At 31.2% G+C, this 18,130-nt stretch overlaps 2 protein-coding genes across 2 annotated transcripts; one reads left to right on the forward strand and one right to left on the reverse strand.

The window, feature by feature from the left end:
• The first annotated feature begins 410 nt into the window (after positions 1-410).
• Positions 411-10,618, forward strand: LOC137918421 (glutamate receptor ionotropic, kainate 2-like). Its single transcript, XM_068761221.1, has 17 exons — positions 411-660; positions 1,597-1,742; positions 2,316-2,480; positions 3,086-3,243; positions 3,319-3,515; positions 3,943-4,193; positions 4,671-4,775; positions 4,927-5,040; positions 5,320-5,520; positions 5,591-5,752; positions 6,365-6,564; positions 6,943-7,141; positions 7,423-7,511; positions 7,765-7,895; positions 7,963-8,078; positions 8,924-9,070; positions 10,044-10,618. The coding sequence occupies exons 1-17, from the start codon at positions 591-593 to the stop codon at positions 10,305-10,307; spliced, it is 2,715 nt and encodes a 904-aa protein (XP_068617322.1). The 5' UTR covers positions 411-590; the 3' UTR covers positions 10,308-10,618.
• Positions 10,619-12,405: 1,787 nt separating this feature from the next.
• On the reverse strand, positions 12,406-18,129 carry LOC137918419 (glutamate receptor ionotropic, kainate 2-like). The gene is made up of 17 exons (XM_068761220.1): positions 18,048-18,129; positions 17,811-17,971; positions 17,561-17,728; positions 16,890-17,056; positions 16,622-16,818; positions 16,282-16,547; positions 16,095-16,199; positions 15,903-16,019; positions 15,479-15,685; positions 14,833-14,994; positions 14,559-14,758; positions 14,275-14,476; positions 13,816-13,907; positions 13,500-13,636; positions 13,314-13,429; positions 13,092-13,244; positions 12,406-12,709 (listed from the first exon to the last, which is right to left on the reverse strand). Exons 1-17 carry the CDS (start codon positions 18,127-18,129, stop codon positions 12,434-12,436), a joined length of 2,808 nt encoding a protein of 935 aa, XP_068617321.1. The 3' UTR covers positions 12,406-12,433.
• Position 18,130: the final 1 nt, after the last annotated feature.

An 18,130-nucleotide genomic window follows, 5' to 3' on the forward strand; every position in this document is an offset into this window, starting at 1 on the left:
TTACATGTGACTTATTTTGATCACACACTATTTAATTTAAATTGGCTTTTGTATATAATAATATGGAAATAATCTATATTATTGTAATATTCATATCGCAATTACCAACATACGAAAGGAATTTCAGATAAAAGTATAACACTAAAAATGTTACAGATTTGATTACTTTTATATTGCATTAAATAAATAAAAATGCCATTAATTATCTAAAAAATGAACGTTTTGATTGCATACATTTTCGACAGTTGTCGTAAAAGCAGTAAGCCGCAACACAAAGTTTGGTGCTAAAGTGTGTCGTTTGCGGAAAACTCGAACTAAATATAGGTGCGGGATTATTTCTGAATGTTCGTGTCGCGCCGGCCGCTGTCCAGACACCAATCTAAACACATTAGCGATGGCCGACTTAAAGTTTAAACGTTTATTACGTTCGATTTAAAGTATTGTTTTATAGTTTAAACATAGTTTTTTTTTACTTATTCAAAATAATAGTATGTACGTACAATTTCGGTTTTAATACTTTATTACAAATGTTCATTGAATATAGGTTAAGGAGTGGTTAATTAGATTTGCGAGTGTAAAAATGTTATAAAATGAATTTTAAAATACTGTTTCTGATTTTACTGTCTGCGAAATGTGTGCCGTCAGAGGTGTTTACAATCGGTTAGTACATTTATATATCTTATAAAAATAAATGCTAAAACCTTACATTACTTTCGATTGTATTATTTAATATACTTACACTATTATTTTGCCTTTAGAACCGTAACCATTTTAAACCAAATTTTTATGAATTTTAGTCGTACATTATATTTCATAATAATTATCTGTAATTTGCATACATATCAATAAGTACAAAACTCATTGAGTACGTATTTATTTACACTTGTTTCAAATTATACAATGACAATGCGTTACGAGTATTCTCTACTAGTAAAATAGTAAAAAAAATATATTAATCTAGGAAGGTATATAAATGGCAATATAATAAAAAAAGAAAATGCTGTACTCATATGTAAAGTATAGTACTTTTCAGTAATATAATTACTAATAAATGCATACATAAATTACACATACATATACACACCCAACAAAACAAACAAGTAAATGTGAATATATCAATTCTTCCCTTAATGTGGAAACAAATTTCTTTTTTTTAAATATATTTTGTCGGGCATTTAAATATGAAGATATTTGTGCACCCGAATTTTATGTTTGCTCTATTATCTTAATATTAAATAGCAAACTCGCTATTTTCACTTCGTTAAAATTTTCCATTCCCAGACATTTGAACTTTTGAATATTTTCAGCATTTGAACAACAAATCTAATCGACTGTTGTAGTAGTAGTTGCTTTGATAAAAAGTTTATTGTTACTTTTAAGCTTTAACATATATGTAAACTGAGTCGAATGTCCACCCACAACGTTGACGGACAAACAACCTTGTAAGGCTTGTTGTAAGGCGCCGGATGCAGGCACAGGATTCAGGTTCTACCTACTGGTCCTCTTGGAAATCTATGGGGGAATCCTATGTTCAGAAGAGGACGTCCCATGCCTGAAATAATAAAGAGGAACTTAAAATTTTTTTATAAATTTCAGGAGGCATATTTTACTCAGATTCTGAGGAATTAAGGGTGGCACTAATAGTGAGCGCAAAACTGTATAATTTTAACGTGTCAGTAAAAGAAATATCTAGAAATGAGGATATACTCGAACTTAACCGCCACATATGTGAGCTTGCAGAGGTTAGTTATACATGTATATCGTTGTAATATTTTCAATAAAATGCTTTGCTTTTAACAGATTCTTTTAATTTTAACTGCTATTCTGGTGAAAATTTTTATGTGGTTAGTGGCAAAATGTTTTGTCAATAACAAATTTTGATTTATTTAATGAAACCTTCCAATTTTAAAAAATACTATGATATTCATCTATATAAAGTACTTAATCTGATTATAATTCACAAATATTTCTAATGAACTGTTTTACGTGACATTGATGGTCTCATGGCCGCTAGAACCTTAAATTTCTAGAGAGGAGACCACGGTACGGCAAGCATAGCGTAGAATCTCCACCAAAAAAATGAAAATGTTCCACGGAGGACACTGAATGCAGACTGGTCTTATTAGAAATCTATGGGGACGTCTATATAGTAGACATTCGGCACCTGAAACGATGATAATGATGAAGTGTCTTTGTTAATGATGTTTTATCGTATACAATGATAACATCATACAATTATTTTTATTAGATTAAGAAATGTCTTTGAATTACATTAAAATAATATCAGCTTATGACATATTTCTATTTAATTTCAGGAAGGTGTAATCGGTATTATTGACGGAACAGGAGGTCAATCGACCGAGTTCATCCAAGCTCTATGCGACATGTTAGAATTACCACATGTCACTGTTCAGCACGGTGATATGAATAAGGATGCATATATACTTAATTTGCATCCTAGTTCATCAGCATATAACAGAGTATGTATTTAAATAAAATTATTTCATATGAATAATGGATTAGTTTTAACTACTGTACAAACCAATACTTCCTATTTTTCTACATATATGTACTGTAATAAAACCGATATAGTTTATTAAAGAATAACAGATAATTTCGATACGCTAAAACTAAAACCAGGTATATATTATACCATATTATAATACATTCACCTAATAGAGATAATACGATAAAATGCACCACTTATATACGAAGTATTTAGGTAATAAAGATATGTTTACATAGGTTCAGTATGTCCATCTATTGTTTGCTCTTATTTAGATTATTTCGGTATACCATTCTGAAATCTTTCATTACTACGTTACATTTTTATATATGTTATAGAGGTCTGAAAATCATTAATGATGAATACAGATACAAAAATGCTATGTTAGTAAATCGGAATAATTTAAGGTAATACCTTGTAAGGTAGCCAATTCTCGTTACTTCCGTAGATAGATACAACTAACGTTTTTTTTACTCTTAGCAAAATGATTATTACCGACTGTAATTTTACCAAAAAATCTACTATGAATTTGCTCCATGGTGGAAATTTTTCTTGATTATATAAAGTTATATTTTTTAGGTAATAGAACAGATCGTATTACGTAAGGGTTGGGAAGATTTTACACTAATTTATTTAAAAGGCTATAGTCTTATCCGTACAAGCAGTTTATTAAGACTAAACACCCATAACGACAGGTACATCATTACTGTAAGAGAACTTCGTGGCGATGATTACAGGTGAAGATATAAAATAGATAAAATCAACACGATATTAAATTCCATAAAATAAAATCGTAAATTCTTCATTTACAGGGACGTACTTATAAATGCTAAAGAAAGCGGATATACGAATTTTGTTATAGATTGTCCCCAAGAAAATATGGAGTTAATCCTACAACATGCCCAGGAAGTCGGTTTAATGGCTGATGAGCACTCTTACATATTTGTATCAACAGATCTTTTTACTTTAGATTTAGATAGATATAGATACGGTGGAGTCAATATGACAGGTAAATTAAAAAAAATAATGGCTAATACTAATTTATGGAATTAAATTTTACCTATAAGAATATATACATCATTTCTGAATTATTATGTAATGTATACATTTATTAAACAAAAGTTAAAAAAAAAATAGCGATATCAAAGTTTAGGAGTGACGTTGTCTACTACTACATTAATAATATTGTACAGGTAAACAAAAAAAAACAGAGTCGTGACTTCTCCGATAAGAGCGTGTTTGGAACCCTCTTTGCTTTATTAGAATCTCAATGTGATTTTAATTTCTATTGAATTGGGCCATTGGCACGACATATAGCAGTGGTCACCGTAAATGATTCTATGTGAATAATTACATGAATAAATGATATTTATTATTATTGTCAATTTAAATATTAATATTTACTTCACTAATAACTATTACTATTACCTTTACAGGGCTCAGGTTAGCCGATTTGGGACATAATGAAGTACTATGGAATTTCACCGACAACTTTAACAAGGAATCCGGTTTAGCTTTTGAATCGGATCAGTTAACAAGTGAAATACTATTAATACATGATGCTGTCCTTGTGTTTGCTAAAGCAACAGAAAAGATGAAACACGGTCTAACTAAACCAGAGGGTCTTAGTTGCGAAAACGGTACATCATGGAGTCACGGGTCATCATTGTTAAATTTTATGAAAACTGTAAGTGATATATTAAGTGTATGAATTAAGATTTAAACAATTAGCCTAGACCTGTCTACGGTAACTATAGCGCTACCGACAGCTGCTTCGCTCTTTAAGAATACGCGCAGCGAGATAGGAGACGTATCGGGCGCTCTGTTACTCTAATCCGTCGTCAACGCTTATGGTCCACCTCGCCGTGCTTTTCTAAGCCCCGACAGCGGCTTAGTTAGGTAGTACTGTAAGTCCAGTCTTGACTCAGTCCGTGACATTATTAATTTCTCTAGATTTGGAAAGCATTTAACTCTTAGGTGGATATTTCATTAAGCATCTGGCCACAAAAGCCTCCGAAAGGGGTCTTTAGCTTTAAAATACCTCTCGACATTGTAAGATTTCACCTGTGACCTGAAAGGCTAATCTCAGCTACATTGATTGCTATTATCAGATAATAATAATGAATTATTATTAAATATCAATTACTTAATCGCATTGTTGTAGAATAAAGTCGATGGGTTCACCCGAACGCTGACTTTTGACGGGTACGGAGATAGAAACAATGTCATATTTGACGTACTTGAACTCACACCCGCTGGCAATCAAACGGTATGTACAAGCATTTAAATAGGTACAGTTTTAAAAGAAATGTTTTAAAATAATGATAGAATTGAATAATAAACAAATAAAGGAAACAAACAATTACTTTAAGTATCAATGTTGATGATTCATGAGATAAAACTATAAATGTTGGTTTTAGATCGGTACTTGGAATAACAATAATCTTACAATTTCTAGACCATTTCTTGGTACGTCCGAAATCGTTGAGGAGACGATAATGAAAAACAGAACTTTTAAAGTTTTAATTACAACGGTAAGTTTTTCAGTCAGTCATATCGACAGTTATATATTAAATAAAATATGTAAATTTTATGTAAATACATAAAATTCACGGTTATGATTTTTTTATGTCTATTGTTTATTTCATATTAAGATTTATTTAATATTTTCTTTATATGTAGTCAAATCATACTTATTTTGATCTTGGCACATTGCTTTCCGTTACTTTAGTAAAAAATAACCTTTATTCTTGATAATTAAACATAACATAGATTAATCCAATCACTAATATGTTTATTTAAAAAAATTTTAGTCTCCTCCATACGGATATGTCAAAGAGTCATCCGATCAACTAGAAGGAAATGACCGATATGAAGGTTTCACTATAGATCTAATTGACAAATTGTCGGAAATATTGGGTTTTAGTTACGAATTTGAAATAGAACTTGAATACGGTTCCAAAGATCCGCACACACAGAAATGGAATGGTATGATATACCAACTTATGGAAGACGTAAGTGTTAAAAAATAAGTGATAATAATATATCTCAAGAGAATTATTAATCTATATAACAAATTTTTAGAAAGCAGATTTCGCAATTTGTGATTTCACAATAACATCGCTAAGACAAAGTGCAATTGATTTTTCGACCCCTTTTATGACACTGGGAATTGGAATTTTATATAAAACGCCCAGCAAGCAGCCACCTGAGATGTTTTCATTTATGGCAGTGTTTTCAAAAGAAGTAAGTAAGCTTAAAAAAATAACTTTTTAAGGTATTAACTCAACACAAACATCAACAACAATGTCTACGACTAGTATTCATATGTGAAATTAACTTAATTTAAGCTAATTTAAAATTCTCATAGTTTTTATAACTTTGTATATTACATTTTTATTTCTAGTATAATAGTTTATAAAATGTAATATTTTTCATTTTCTGTAAAAAATGTAATATACTTCTCTTTCTTTCAATGTAACATAATGATCTTTGTCTACATCTCTCTTGTCTAGTTTTTTTTTTGGCCTAATTTTTAATTGTCGTCTCTGGCCTATTTTATTACTCTTATGTGACGTCGATAAACAGTTGTTTTATACACTATGCTTCTCCAAGTTTTTTTTCATGCATAGATTTTGAGAGAATACTGCCCTAATTCTTTTATCAAAAAGGTAAGCGACCTTCTAGATCTTGTGCTATTTACAACAAGCCCTTTTAGGTTGTCATGATTTTTCTCTGTTCGTTTTTAGTTTGAAAACAAATTCTAATTTCAAGCAGTATTCTTGTCATTTTTATTCTTTCAATTATACTATTTAAAAAAAAAACATTTTAACTCCGCTGAAATTATATCCATCACAGGTTTGGTACTACATGGTGTTAGTACAACTAGGTCTTGGAGTAATAATGATTTTTGTTGGTCGAATTTCACACAAAGAATGGCAGAATCCAGTACCGTGTATAGAACAACCTGAAGAATTGAGCAATCAATTTAGTTTTGCCAATTCTGTTTGGCTCATTATTGGATCAGTTATGCAGCAAGGTTCTGAAATAGCCCCTATGTAAGTTTTAAAAGAGTTTATTTTTTTATTTTAAAAAGCGACAGTTTAAATTAAATTAAATTTTAAGAGTGCGACTTATGATCTTAAGTTACGGATTCGATTCTTCAATGGAACACTGGTGTAACCGGTATTATTCATCATTTAACTGAAAGACGACCACTGCTACACGTACGTTTTTTTTTTCTTCCTTCGTATTTCAATAAGATTATTTGGAAGCTGCTTGGTAACAGTTACGTTATGACCTAAAAATCCGCAATATAAATTACATCCATCAATCAGTATTCGGCGAGTGTAGTGTATCCTATGACGGATAGCAAGTTGTGATAAAATTTCGGAGCTAAAATAAAGGCTTTCTAAAAATTTCTCACGTAATTCCAGAGCGTTGGCGCCACGAATGATAACAAGTGTTTGGTGGTTTTTCACAATGGTAATAGTAGCGTCATACGTAGGCACTCTCGTGGCGTTTCTCACTGTGGAAAAAAATGTATTACCCTTTGAAACTGTTGAAGAACTCTATAAGCATAAGTCTATTTCGTATGGAGCTAAAAGTAAAGGATCTACTATAGATTTCTTTCAGGTACAAATATATATTTTAGAATTTTTTATATTGTCACTAATCTATGATCAGGTTGTTTTGCGATATTCGCAGTAAAGGTTTTATTAAATAAAACAAAAATAGCGTGCTCTTTCCCAACGTGTTAGCCTAATTTAAAATATTACATAATTTTCTTAAACTCCTTTTTTTCTTTTGTTTCTCATAATAAACAACTTGAAAGGTCGTGATTGTTTACTTGAATTATTCGTTTTTATTTTTTTTATTTTCAAAACTTTAGGTTAATATCTAAACTCTTTTTACAGAATTCTCCAAATCCAACACTGATGAACATGTACAAAAAGATGGTCTCTAATAATTGGCTCGTACCTACTAATGATATTGGCGTAGCAAAGTACGTACATATTTTCATCGTCATCGTAATAATTTAATTTCAACCGTAGGACGCACCTTGTTAGGTGGCAGACATCTAAGTTTTTTCCATGAATGTAGAATAGGAAAAGCAATTTTTATTATTATTTCACATATTTCCGATAAGGTCGTCTGTCCATTTTGGATATGAACGCTCTACCTTATATACCTTAGGTTTCAATTATTAATACTAGATATATATCAGAATTAATAAAAACTTTTTCATATATTTCAAGGTCCGAAAACGAAACATATGCTTTTTTCATGGAATCGACGTCGTTAGAATATTACAAGGAAAGACATTGTGACTTATTACAAATAGGTGACTTACTTGATTCGAAAAGTTACGGCATCGGCATGAAAAAAGGTATATATGATTATTTCATTTTAAGAAATAATTTTTATTTATTCATAATTTTTTTATATTTGCACAGGTTCTCCTTATAAGAAATATATAGATTACGGTTTATTGAAGCTAAAAGAAACAGGCGATATACAAAAGCTCAAAAACATTTGGTGGAAAGAAAAACGTGGTGGTGGAAAATGCGGGGTACGAATTCTAATAGTAAATTAAATTGTAAAAAAAGTGAAGTTATTTTGAACATAATTTAAATTCACAACTAATAAACACTTATTTGCTCCGAAATTGAAAACTGATTACAATCTGCATAGAGTTTCGATTTAATGTACGTTAATTTGAAGTACATTCACTCTATCTTAGAACATTTAGAGTACAATCAAATCAAAAAGTTTAATTCGACTTTTTACTTAAATAGATTAGAATAGCAATGGCACTGCGCCCGATTCACTCCAATTTTATGCCATTCGTCAGCACGATATCACCTGTACATTAAATTTGATTGGTAAACTTTTGTATGTGAATGTCAAAAATTAAGTTTCGAACACTCATTACCTGAAAATATCGAGTAACTTCCAAAGTTGTCTGTTTGGATAGATAATATAAAAATAAAACTGTTTATCCTTTTCAATTTGTCTGTAATTAAAAAATCTTTAGTTTAATAAGAAGATTTTGTCAACTGTAATATTAATTCACAATTGTACCATATATTACATTTGTTTCAAAATGACTATAGATCTACTAAACAAAAGTAAGTAATTAATATGGAACCAAGCAGAATTAATCATATTACATTTTATAAGCTTTAATTTGTCATCATCATTTCAGATATACGAAGTCCACAGCTGGACATGGGCCTCCCCATAGATTTCCAAAAAGACCGATTAAAAGTGGCCTGCATCCAACGTCTCTCGGCTATCTTAACAGGGTTGTCAAAAACTCGTGGGCGGACATCATACGCTCCGCCAATCCTTGGTCTCCTCTTCAGAACCCTTAGGCTCTTTATTAATAGTATATTATGAATAAAATTTTTGTAGATAAAACGTGATGAAGAACAAAAACAGCTTGGTTTGAAGAACATGTTAGGCGCCTTCGTTGTTTTGGGAGTGGGCTGTTTGATTGGACTGTTTATATCTATTATTGATATGTTATGGGGAATCTTTAAACGCACTGTAAAATATAATGTAAGTATATTTAGAAGCTACATTTGCTTTTTTTTTTAATTCATATTATTTTTGACGAATTATTTTTAATATTTACTATATTTGATAATCATTAATTTACGTTAATTTATTAGCAAAATAATAATGTACAGGCTTTATAATGCTGTTGTCGGACATATAAAATTACCATTGCTGGTAGACAAACCTTTTCCTCTTAAATTTGGATCTTAACACGAAACATGGCCTTACCACTGTCACCCTAATTTTTTTATTGCATTTTCTCACGATGCTTTTTGTAAATCTTTGTAAGTAACCCTACTGGTGTTACATACTTAACTCATAGTATCGCAAATGCGCATTCAAAACCTATTATAATATGTATTACATGTTTAATAAAGCACGAATATAATTATAAACTAACTCAACCACTTTCATATTGTAATTTAAATAAATGACTATTTGCACATAACTGCTCTCCCAAGAACTAAATATTTACTTTGTAACTGCAATTATTTATTTATTTAGGTTCTTACATTTCTAGCTTAATATAAATATTGTGTAATATTAATACAAGATCGAGGTTGCCTAAAATAAACAAAGTCCATTTAATTAGAAGAAACTAGTAATAAAGACAAAACAAACGTTTTTTTTATCAAAACATTTATGTGCTATTTAGTGCTATAAATGTTCAACACAGTTTAAGAATAAAAATAGTATTTCATATCATGAACGATCAACCATTAGCATAATGTATATATGTTTAAAGAAACCTCCTATTAGAGTGCTACTGAAACCGCTGTATCGCACTTAAGGAAGCACATGGGGCGTCCGAGGAAATGGAACAGTAGCGCCATCGCCCCAACCGCTGACGACGGACTGACGGAACACTATGTTTACAAAATTATATTCACATATTAATAACATACGTATCATTTGTAAAGTTCCATCAAAAATATTTTTGTACTTTTAATGACATATCACTTTACGATTTCAGACAACATTCAAATTTGAGCTGATAGAAGAATTGAAATTTGCCCTTAAGTTTAGTGGAGATGTAAAACCTGTGAAACGGCCTGCTAAAGATGAAGGAAGTTCAGAGACGCTGGCAGAGGCTGAAGGAAAAGATGAGGTCAGGTCTTTGCACTCGATTCGGTCCGGAAAATCAAGCGACAGCCACAGAACCCATCACTCTCATAGTTCTAGGCATTCATCAGGTGGCCTGAGTATGGCATTTGCCAAAAGACGTGAATACAGTTAGGTTTTCAAATAAATAGCTTCATTATTTTCAAATAAGTCTTAACTAGGCGTAATCAAAAACTAATTAACATAACTTTTTATCATAGCATGGCAGGTATGTATAGTAATGCTCTTTAAATTACAACCAACGGTTTTACTTTATCAGAGCATAGCTATTTAACTATTCAATATTAGTAATAATGTTCACTATTTAACCAACAAAGTATTGAAAAATTAACAATTGTAAATATAACAAATCAAGCAGTAACATGTCAATCTTATTAGAAAAATACAATAATCCATTTTATTTTAAAGTGTTGTTGCATCTGAACATAAAATGTTATAGAGCTTAAAATTAGTTTGGCTGGTTGTTCTTTTCAGTTATTAAAATTACGGGATGACTAATTTCAAAACTGTTTGATGCGTCAAAAGTGACTAATAAAGTGTATAATGTTAACTTGTTATTCATTTTAAAAATTGTATTACAAGTGACGTATATGAACACTATTTCAACGTCTGCTCGAAATGGACACCGACCTCGGCGACCACAATCTTTCCTCGAGGGCCCATTAGCAATATAAATTGCTTCACAAAAAGTTATAGCATGGGGGTATGATTTCCCTCGCAAAGTTTATTAAAAAAGTAATATAGTGTGCTACGCAAAACAATTTTTCGTACATAAATCATGTAATATTATTTCGAAGCATAATATTAAATTGGTTACATTTTTTTACTTATACTATTGCTCTTGTATAAATATGTACAATATTTTATACCATAATTATTTAATTGGAAGTTAAAAGTTAATAAAAAAGCTATGATGCAGTTATTGGAAAAAAAGTCGCATATTTCCCACCCTATAGAATAACAAAGACTAAAGCTATCACATTCCTAGGGCTAGGACGTCTACTGCTGGGCATACGCTGCCCCCATAGAATTCCTAACAAAACCTGCTAGAAGCGATCTGCATCCAGCATCTTCCGACGCCTATAAGATGGTCGTCTGTTCACCTTGACGTCGTACATTGCGCTTGCTGGCCCGCGGTCTCTAGAAGGCCTCAGTGGCCATCTGTTCGGCAGGCTATGTGGCCTTCCCACTGCGACTTAAACTTGCCGATCCGGAGGGCTATGAACGTAACTAACGTTCGTTTGTCTACGAATCTCTTTATTCGTGATTCGACCTCGTAGAGAAATTCTCTGAGTATAGCTCTCTATAGAGAGGAAGTCATGAGGTTCGATAAGCGACTGTAACCTGCCAGTGGAGTTTAGTAAATACTTTAAAATATATCCGATCTTCCTGCGAACTCTTTTCTCATATAAAACCTCTTCACTGAGAGGTTTCAATTGATTTATACTCCGCAAACGGTAAAGTTTTATTCAACTTTTTTACTTTTGTATTCTCTCTCGGAAATAAAATATTTAGTTACTAACTTAGATTACATTGCAAATGACTGTCTTAGTAGATGCGACTTTATATCTGTTATCAAATAGTGAATTTGTATAACTTAATATTGTTTTGAAGGTATACCTAAGACTCGACTTGATTTAGTTATTAAATCTCTCTATGGCCAAACACATGTTTTTACAATACAATCCTAGAAAATAAAATAGATAATAAATATCGAAGAACTTTTATAATCGTTACTTTTCTGTAAATTAATACGTAGAAGATAACACACCTTGGGAAAAAGATGTTCGTCTAATTTTATATGTTATTAAAAATGTTGTCCCTGAGTTTGTTCCATTTAGGTATGTGGCATTTATTTTCCGAACGAGTAATATTTTAATGTAAATAACAGGTGCCCAATCTATGTTGAAGATAAATTCTTAAATTTTGAATTTGAAATATAATTTTATAATATTTACCGTTTACAAATTCTCTCTTGAATTACGACCTTGATTAAATTAAGTTAATTTCTATCCGTTGTACATGCGACAGCCGAACAAAGTACGCCCCATTTATCACGTCTTAACTAATCAAGTGCCCACAACAGAGATGTCACTGTACTAATTTGACAATGAAATATTTCGAGGTTATTCGGACGTTAGTAAAGAGATAAAACATTTTATGGTTCACTAAAATAAATTAATATAACTAATATTCATATATTTTACCTTCAAATCATTATTGATATTTAAAAAAAATCTATTAAGTAAATCTACGCATTCTTGCGATTTGAATAGCATTACTCTGTCGTCTGCTATGTACATTATGATTTGAATGTGACGATCGTTCAGAATGTGGGGTCGGAGCTGGATCGATTCTATTATCGTCCCCATTAAATTCTAAGTCACCGATTTTCTCTTCATCCTCCTTCTTTGTGCTCTTTGATCCTGTTGATTCTCGGTGTCGAACTGGTTTTGTATCCCCGCTGAAGCTTAGAATAAATTTCAATTCAGCGATGAGCTCGTCTTTGAATGACACCTTAAAAATAAACGTTTTAATGTTAAGAATATTAAAAACAATCACAAAGAGCTATAATTGTTACAACAAACGTTGGGTAAAAATGAGGGCTTTATCAGGGCTTTTGACCAAATGATGGATAGACGATAGTAAGGTCCTATTGGAAATTTATAAAAGCAGTCTATATCCCATAATGGATGTCCTACGGCTGATGACTATAATATGTTACAAGGGATTAATTTAAAAAATATTTCAATGTATAATAAATCATATGTGACAAATTAAATTATAAACATTTAGATAGTTTTAAGGATATGATTGAGCAAAGGCATTTCGAATTAAAAAGTATCTATCACTTCTTACGCTTAAGGAAATAAAATTGAGTAACCCTTTTTTATTTTACCTTGTTCCTGTGCGATATTATCCAAACATCGAAAATCATTTCAACGAAAGCGCATACAACCGCCATAGCGGAACCTGCTACCAATACAATAAAAACGCCACCAACGTTAGCTAGCACCAATGGTTGTGCATCTCCGCTGCTTGCGTCGTCATCCTTAATAAAAAAAAAATATTAGTACATGCAATAAACATCAGAAACAACAGATAATAAAACAGCCAGTACCGCACATGCACCGCCACCTCTTTTTTCTTTCCACCACTTGTCTTTCATTCTTGTTAGTTTTCCCTCTTCTTGTAATTGTAAAATTGATTCACTCATTGGTTGTCTATAAGGAGAATCTTAAATGAAACCAGCATATTGTCTTATTTAAATATTTTTATGTAAAGGTTTTCAAGTAAGATTTCTCACCTTTTTTCATAGCAATTCCGTAACCTTTGTTATCCAGTAATCCTCCTACTTGAGCAACATCACAATTTCTTTCAACCATATATTCAATTGAAGTAGACTCCATTAAAAACGCGTAATTTTCTTTTTCGGACTTCACTCTACAATTATACGTAGGATTATTAATGAATTTTTGTATGAGTTTTATGCCTTAACTATATTTATTTATTAAAAAAGGTTCCTGACGATTTTTTTTAAACAATTATTTTGAAATAACTGCATTTAAGAAATAATAAAACAATAACATCAGAAAAAATGTTTAGTGAAAATAACTTCCTACCTAAGTAGCCCTTCGTCATTTGTCGCCGTCATCAATTCAGGGTGATCATCCATATATTGATACATTTTTTGATACAGTAAATTATCCGACTCCTAAGAAAATGGAAAAAAAAAATAACATTAAGTCTATTCGTTATCATCGTAAATTCAGCCTATAGACTCCCACTGTAAAGCACAGGGCTCCCTCAAAGATATCTAATAATCGCCTTGCTTGGCATGCGGGTTTTGCGATCGCAGTATTGGTACGCAGAAGATGCTGCTGCTCATTTTCTATAAACTTGTTTCTGAGCAGTAGCAGTCCAACATAATGAACGCACAAAGTGTATAATATATTAAAAATAAATATAACAATAATAAAATCTTTGGAATCGAACCCATGGCTTATTCAGTCCTCTACCTCTAGGCTACTACTAGAAATATTAGTTATAATTTTCAATAATTTTATTACATTACCACTTACTTTGAAAAAACTGTAAGTCGCTCCTCCTTTTTTTGCTCCATATGTTATATCGTATGGATTACCAGCTAAATCCGATACGCTTTTAATGGCGTAAAATTTAGATTCCACTGTCAGAAACGCAGCTAAATTTGCAGTATATGAAGAAACCATAATTAAAGTAAAGAACCACCACATACTGCCCGCCATTCTTGTTGATACCGCTCTGAAATTTTAATTAAAATATAAATACTATATTTGTTCTTATATAAAAAATATAAAATGACTACTAATTATATTTTTTTTACATGGGAGCGATTTCAGATCCCTGTGTGAGCACACTACCCAAAGTAAACCAAAAAGCATTCGCTAATGTAAACTGATTATCTAAAGTCTCTGGTTCTTCAATACAAGGATATGGATTTTGCCATTCTTCGGGAGCAAATCTTCCTAAAATAAACAAAAGTACTGATACTCCGACGTAAGCCCCAGCTAACCAACCCCAAACCTAAAATAGACACATCAATTATTGCATTGAAAATATGAGTTAATAACACTATTTATTCGAATATATCTACAGACCTCCAACGAAAAAGGTGATATAAAAGAAAACAAGTCTGGTGGTTGCTTTGACGGTTTTTTGTATAATATTGTTATTCCAAGATTCATGAAAGGGCTTGTGAAGTCAACTGCTCTTTGCCTTGCAGATGTAATTGTTAAATCAGTTATAGCGAAATCGGCTCTCTGAAATAAATCATTTTAAACTGTTTTTATATTAATCTTTTCTGAGTGATCATTTCAGCCGTAAGACGTTTACTGCTGAACATGAACCTCCTCCATAGATCTCTAATAGTTCTATTTACAAGTGGACTGCATCCAGCGTCTTCCGATGCTCTTAACAAGGTAGTCCTGTACTCCTTGTGGGTAAACGTTCAGAAGCTTACAGAGACATTATTTTTTTCGAGAAAACTTAAGTAACAACCAACATAGCTCAGATATTAACAATATGCTGATTGCACCAGGAACAAGTTAAAATGCCTGATATAAATAACAGAAACATCAAAAATATAAGCAAAGGAAGGTTAGGCTTTTTGGTCCACTTTACGAACTTTTTCTAATCAGCTTAAAATAATTACTTTTACGCTAGTTACAAATCAAATTTTATTTTAAAAAGCTAGTAAAAATTATAATGCTTAACGAACTATCTTAAAATGTAATGAAAATTTACACCATCCATAATTTTTTCCATCATGCCAGTCCACTTTTTTGTTTTAGTATCAAAGGATCCATATACACCATCAGCTTGAATGTCAAAAGTATAATTAAATTCGTTCATCTTTGCAAGTTCTTCTATCAACTCGATTCCAAAGCCTTCGTAGCGATTATTTCCTTCCAATTTATTCGAAGATTCTCGAAGCATTCCATAAGGTGCACTCTGTCAAAATTAATATATACGCATTATTAAAATTGATAACGGTGTTTTAAATGCGTTAATAAATTTGGCATTATATTTTACCTGAGAACTTTGCATGAAATTATAAAAAAAACATCTCATCTTTTATTTTACAAAGCCTAAATGCTATTACAGATACCAACAACTACTAAATGCTATTTAAACAGTGTTAACTTAACTTTAAAACATGTTTACTTACCAAAGCCGTAAGTATTATAAAGTGTTTTCCTTTCATTGAATCACTCCCTTCTTCTTCCACGGGTGGTATAATAACTCTCGTTTCAACGTATCCATCTTCGGCGTCCCAAGTCCCCACCTGATTTTTATAATTGGCATGATATATAGACCGAAATTAATGTTATGAAACCATATTATACCATGGTAACATTACCTTTTCAAAGCCATGAGACATTACTTCGAGAACATCAACTTCAAAGTCAGATCTTAATCCATCTTCGTCAAATTTTAGTATTCCTGTTAGACCGTCGACTTCCATCTTTAAAGTTAATCGTGCTATAAATATCACTTTAAAGAATATAAGTCGTGCTTAATACATAATAATTTATTATTTTACTTACAGTTCGTACAAAATTAATAATGCTTGAACCAAGATTCCAAGAGTCCCCGTCTTCACAAGTAACATTGGAACCTTCTTCAAGTCCCATTGTATTTAAAGCTGTTGTGTATAAAAACACTGAGTCGTATATTAAAGCTACATGAATACTGAGTCCAAATTCTGCAATAGCTTCTGTAATAGTGCCTTCTGATAACTCGATAACCTTTTCGTTAACAGAATTTACAAAACTTTGTATATTCTCAGAATTTTTATCAAAGAATCTTATCCCTTAAAACAATGTAAAATTTAATGATAAATCTTAATTTAAACGCTGAACGAAAAAACGTGTTAAACGACTGTACCTGTAATATTAGATCCTCCGTGTTTAAATAACTCCATGTCAATAGTATGAAAGTCTGGGTTCATTATTAAAAAACTGTGTTTATCAGACATTATTCCTACCTGCTGCGCTTGTAAGAGAATTTCTGGAAGATTTTCTTTACCACTAATTACTAAGTAGTTAACCGAACCTGACATTTTTATTGTTTTAAATTGGCTTCTGAAATTAAAATTTTTAAAGTTAAAATTGTTAAATTTTTAATCTTTGTGTAGATCATTATAAACGAATACCTGTAATCACCGCTATCAGATAGTTGAACAACAGACATGTGAATATTCTCATCTGTTATCAAATCTTGCATTGTTAAGATATTGTCCGAAAATGGTAATAACTCAGCTCCTTCGTAAATTATTGTAAAGTCTGTCCAACCTTTGGTTTTAATTATATCAGCGAATACCTTAAATAAATTAGTAATCCTAATGACATAAAAGTAACGCTTAAAGGTCTGTTAGCGTCTACACGTGGCAAAGTTAGAAAGAAGTGTCACCTAAAATAATAGTTTAGCGCTTGTGCGTTTCGTGTGGATAATTCAAAAACCATTAATCACTGGTAACAAGGCATTTCTTTTCATAAGTTTAATTATAAACCATCTTGACAGTCTTGAATTTATCGGAGATAATTACAAAAACAAATTTAAATGTATAACCCAAAAAATTGATTTATACGTCCGAGCATATACGTAATAATAATATATATTACCGGTATATCATGTATTGCTTTTACGTTGTTAATATTGTAAATTACTATTTGCCGACAAGAAATTTCGTATTAATAAAATGTTATTTTGTTATACGTTCTTTTTAAAAATGGTTGATTTTTACTGTTATTAAGGAAAATGCAAAGCATAAACATTGTTAAAAAAATCAAAATTTAAGAACAAAGAACTTATTTATAATATTACCTGTGAATAAGCTACATGATTGGGATATAAATTTATCGCCGACCAATTACGGTTCTGTGTCTCAGTATACTCTGCTATTATTTGTGGCATTTCGATGTAATCTGCTATGGATTGTATATGTCGCAAAGAGGAACTGTGAATAGGTCCAAAAACACCATACAAATTGCTCTAAAATAAAGATTTTTTTTCATTATTTCATTGTTAATAGGTTAATAAAACTTAGCTAACTGCACACTGCAAATCGCATTACTTCTAAGAGAGTACACATGGCATTTTCTGCTTCTATTATATCCCCTGGTGAAGTCTTAATAACATTTGCGACGAATGGATTTTCCTGATTTTCGGACATCATATCAACAGCTACTTTAAAAGCAGCTTCGTATATAAAACTCCCATCGTCGTATATTGCACCTGGCAGTTAAAGCATTCCTTATATTATTTTTAATTCGATTCAATAATAATGTTTTGAATTAAAAAATATACATACCAATATTTCTTTCGGCTTCTGTGTATTTAATTATGTGTGATAAAGTAAATATGGAAAATAAAAACTCATGTATGAAATTCATT

The sequence above is a fragment of the Battus philenor genome, unplaced genomic scaffold (genome assembly GCF_028537555.1).
Source record: "Battus philenor isolate CCGP_79_NKW_IND1 unplaced genomic scaffold, ilBatPhil1.0.hap1 SCAF_14, whole genome shotgun sequence".
In the NCBI taxonomy this organism is placed as follows: Eukaryota; Metazoa; Arthropoda; class Insecta; order Lepidoptera; family Papilionidae; genus Battus; species Battus philenor.

Coding starts and splice junctions, on each gene's coding strand:
- LOC137918419 (XM_068761220.1), bottom strand. CDS start 18,129: ATGAATTTCATACATGAGTTTTTATTTTCCATATTTACTTTATCACAC. Junction 16,819..16,889: donor TCTGATAGCGGTGATTACAG/GTATTCGTTTAT, acceptor TTTTAATTTCAG/AAGCCAATTTAAAACAATAA. Junction 13,637..13,815: donor AATGACGAAGGGCTACTTAG/GTAGGAAGTTAT, acceptor GTATAATTGTAG/AGTGAAGTCCGAAAAAGAAA.
- LOC137918421 (XM_068761221.1), top strand. CDS start 591: ATGAATTTTAAAATACTGTTTCTGATTTTACTGTCTGCGAAATGTGTG. Junction 2,481..3,085: donor GTTCATCAGCATATAACAGA/GTATGTATTTAA, acceptor TATATTTTTTAG/GTAATAGAACAGATCGTATT. Junction 6,565..6,942: donor GGTTCTGAAATAGCCCCTAT/GTAAGTTTTAAA, acceptor ACGTAATTCCAG/AGCGTTGGCGCCACGAATGA.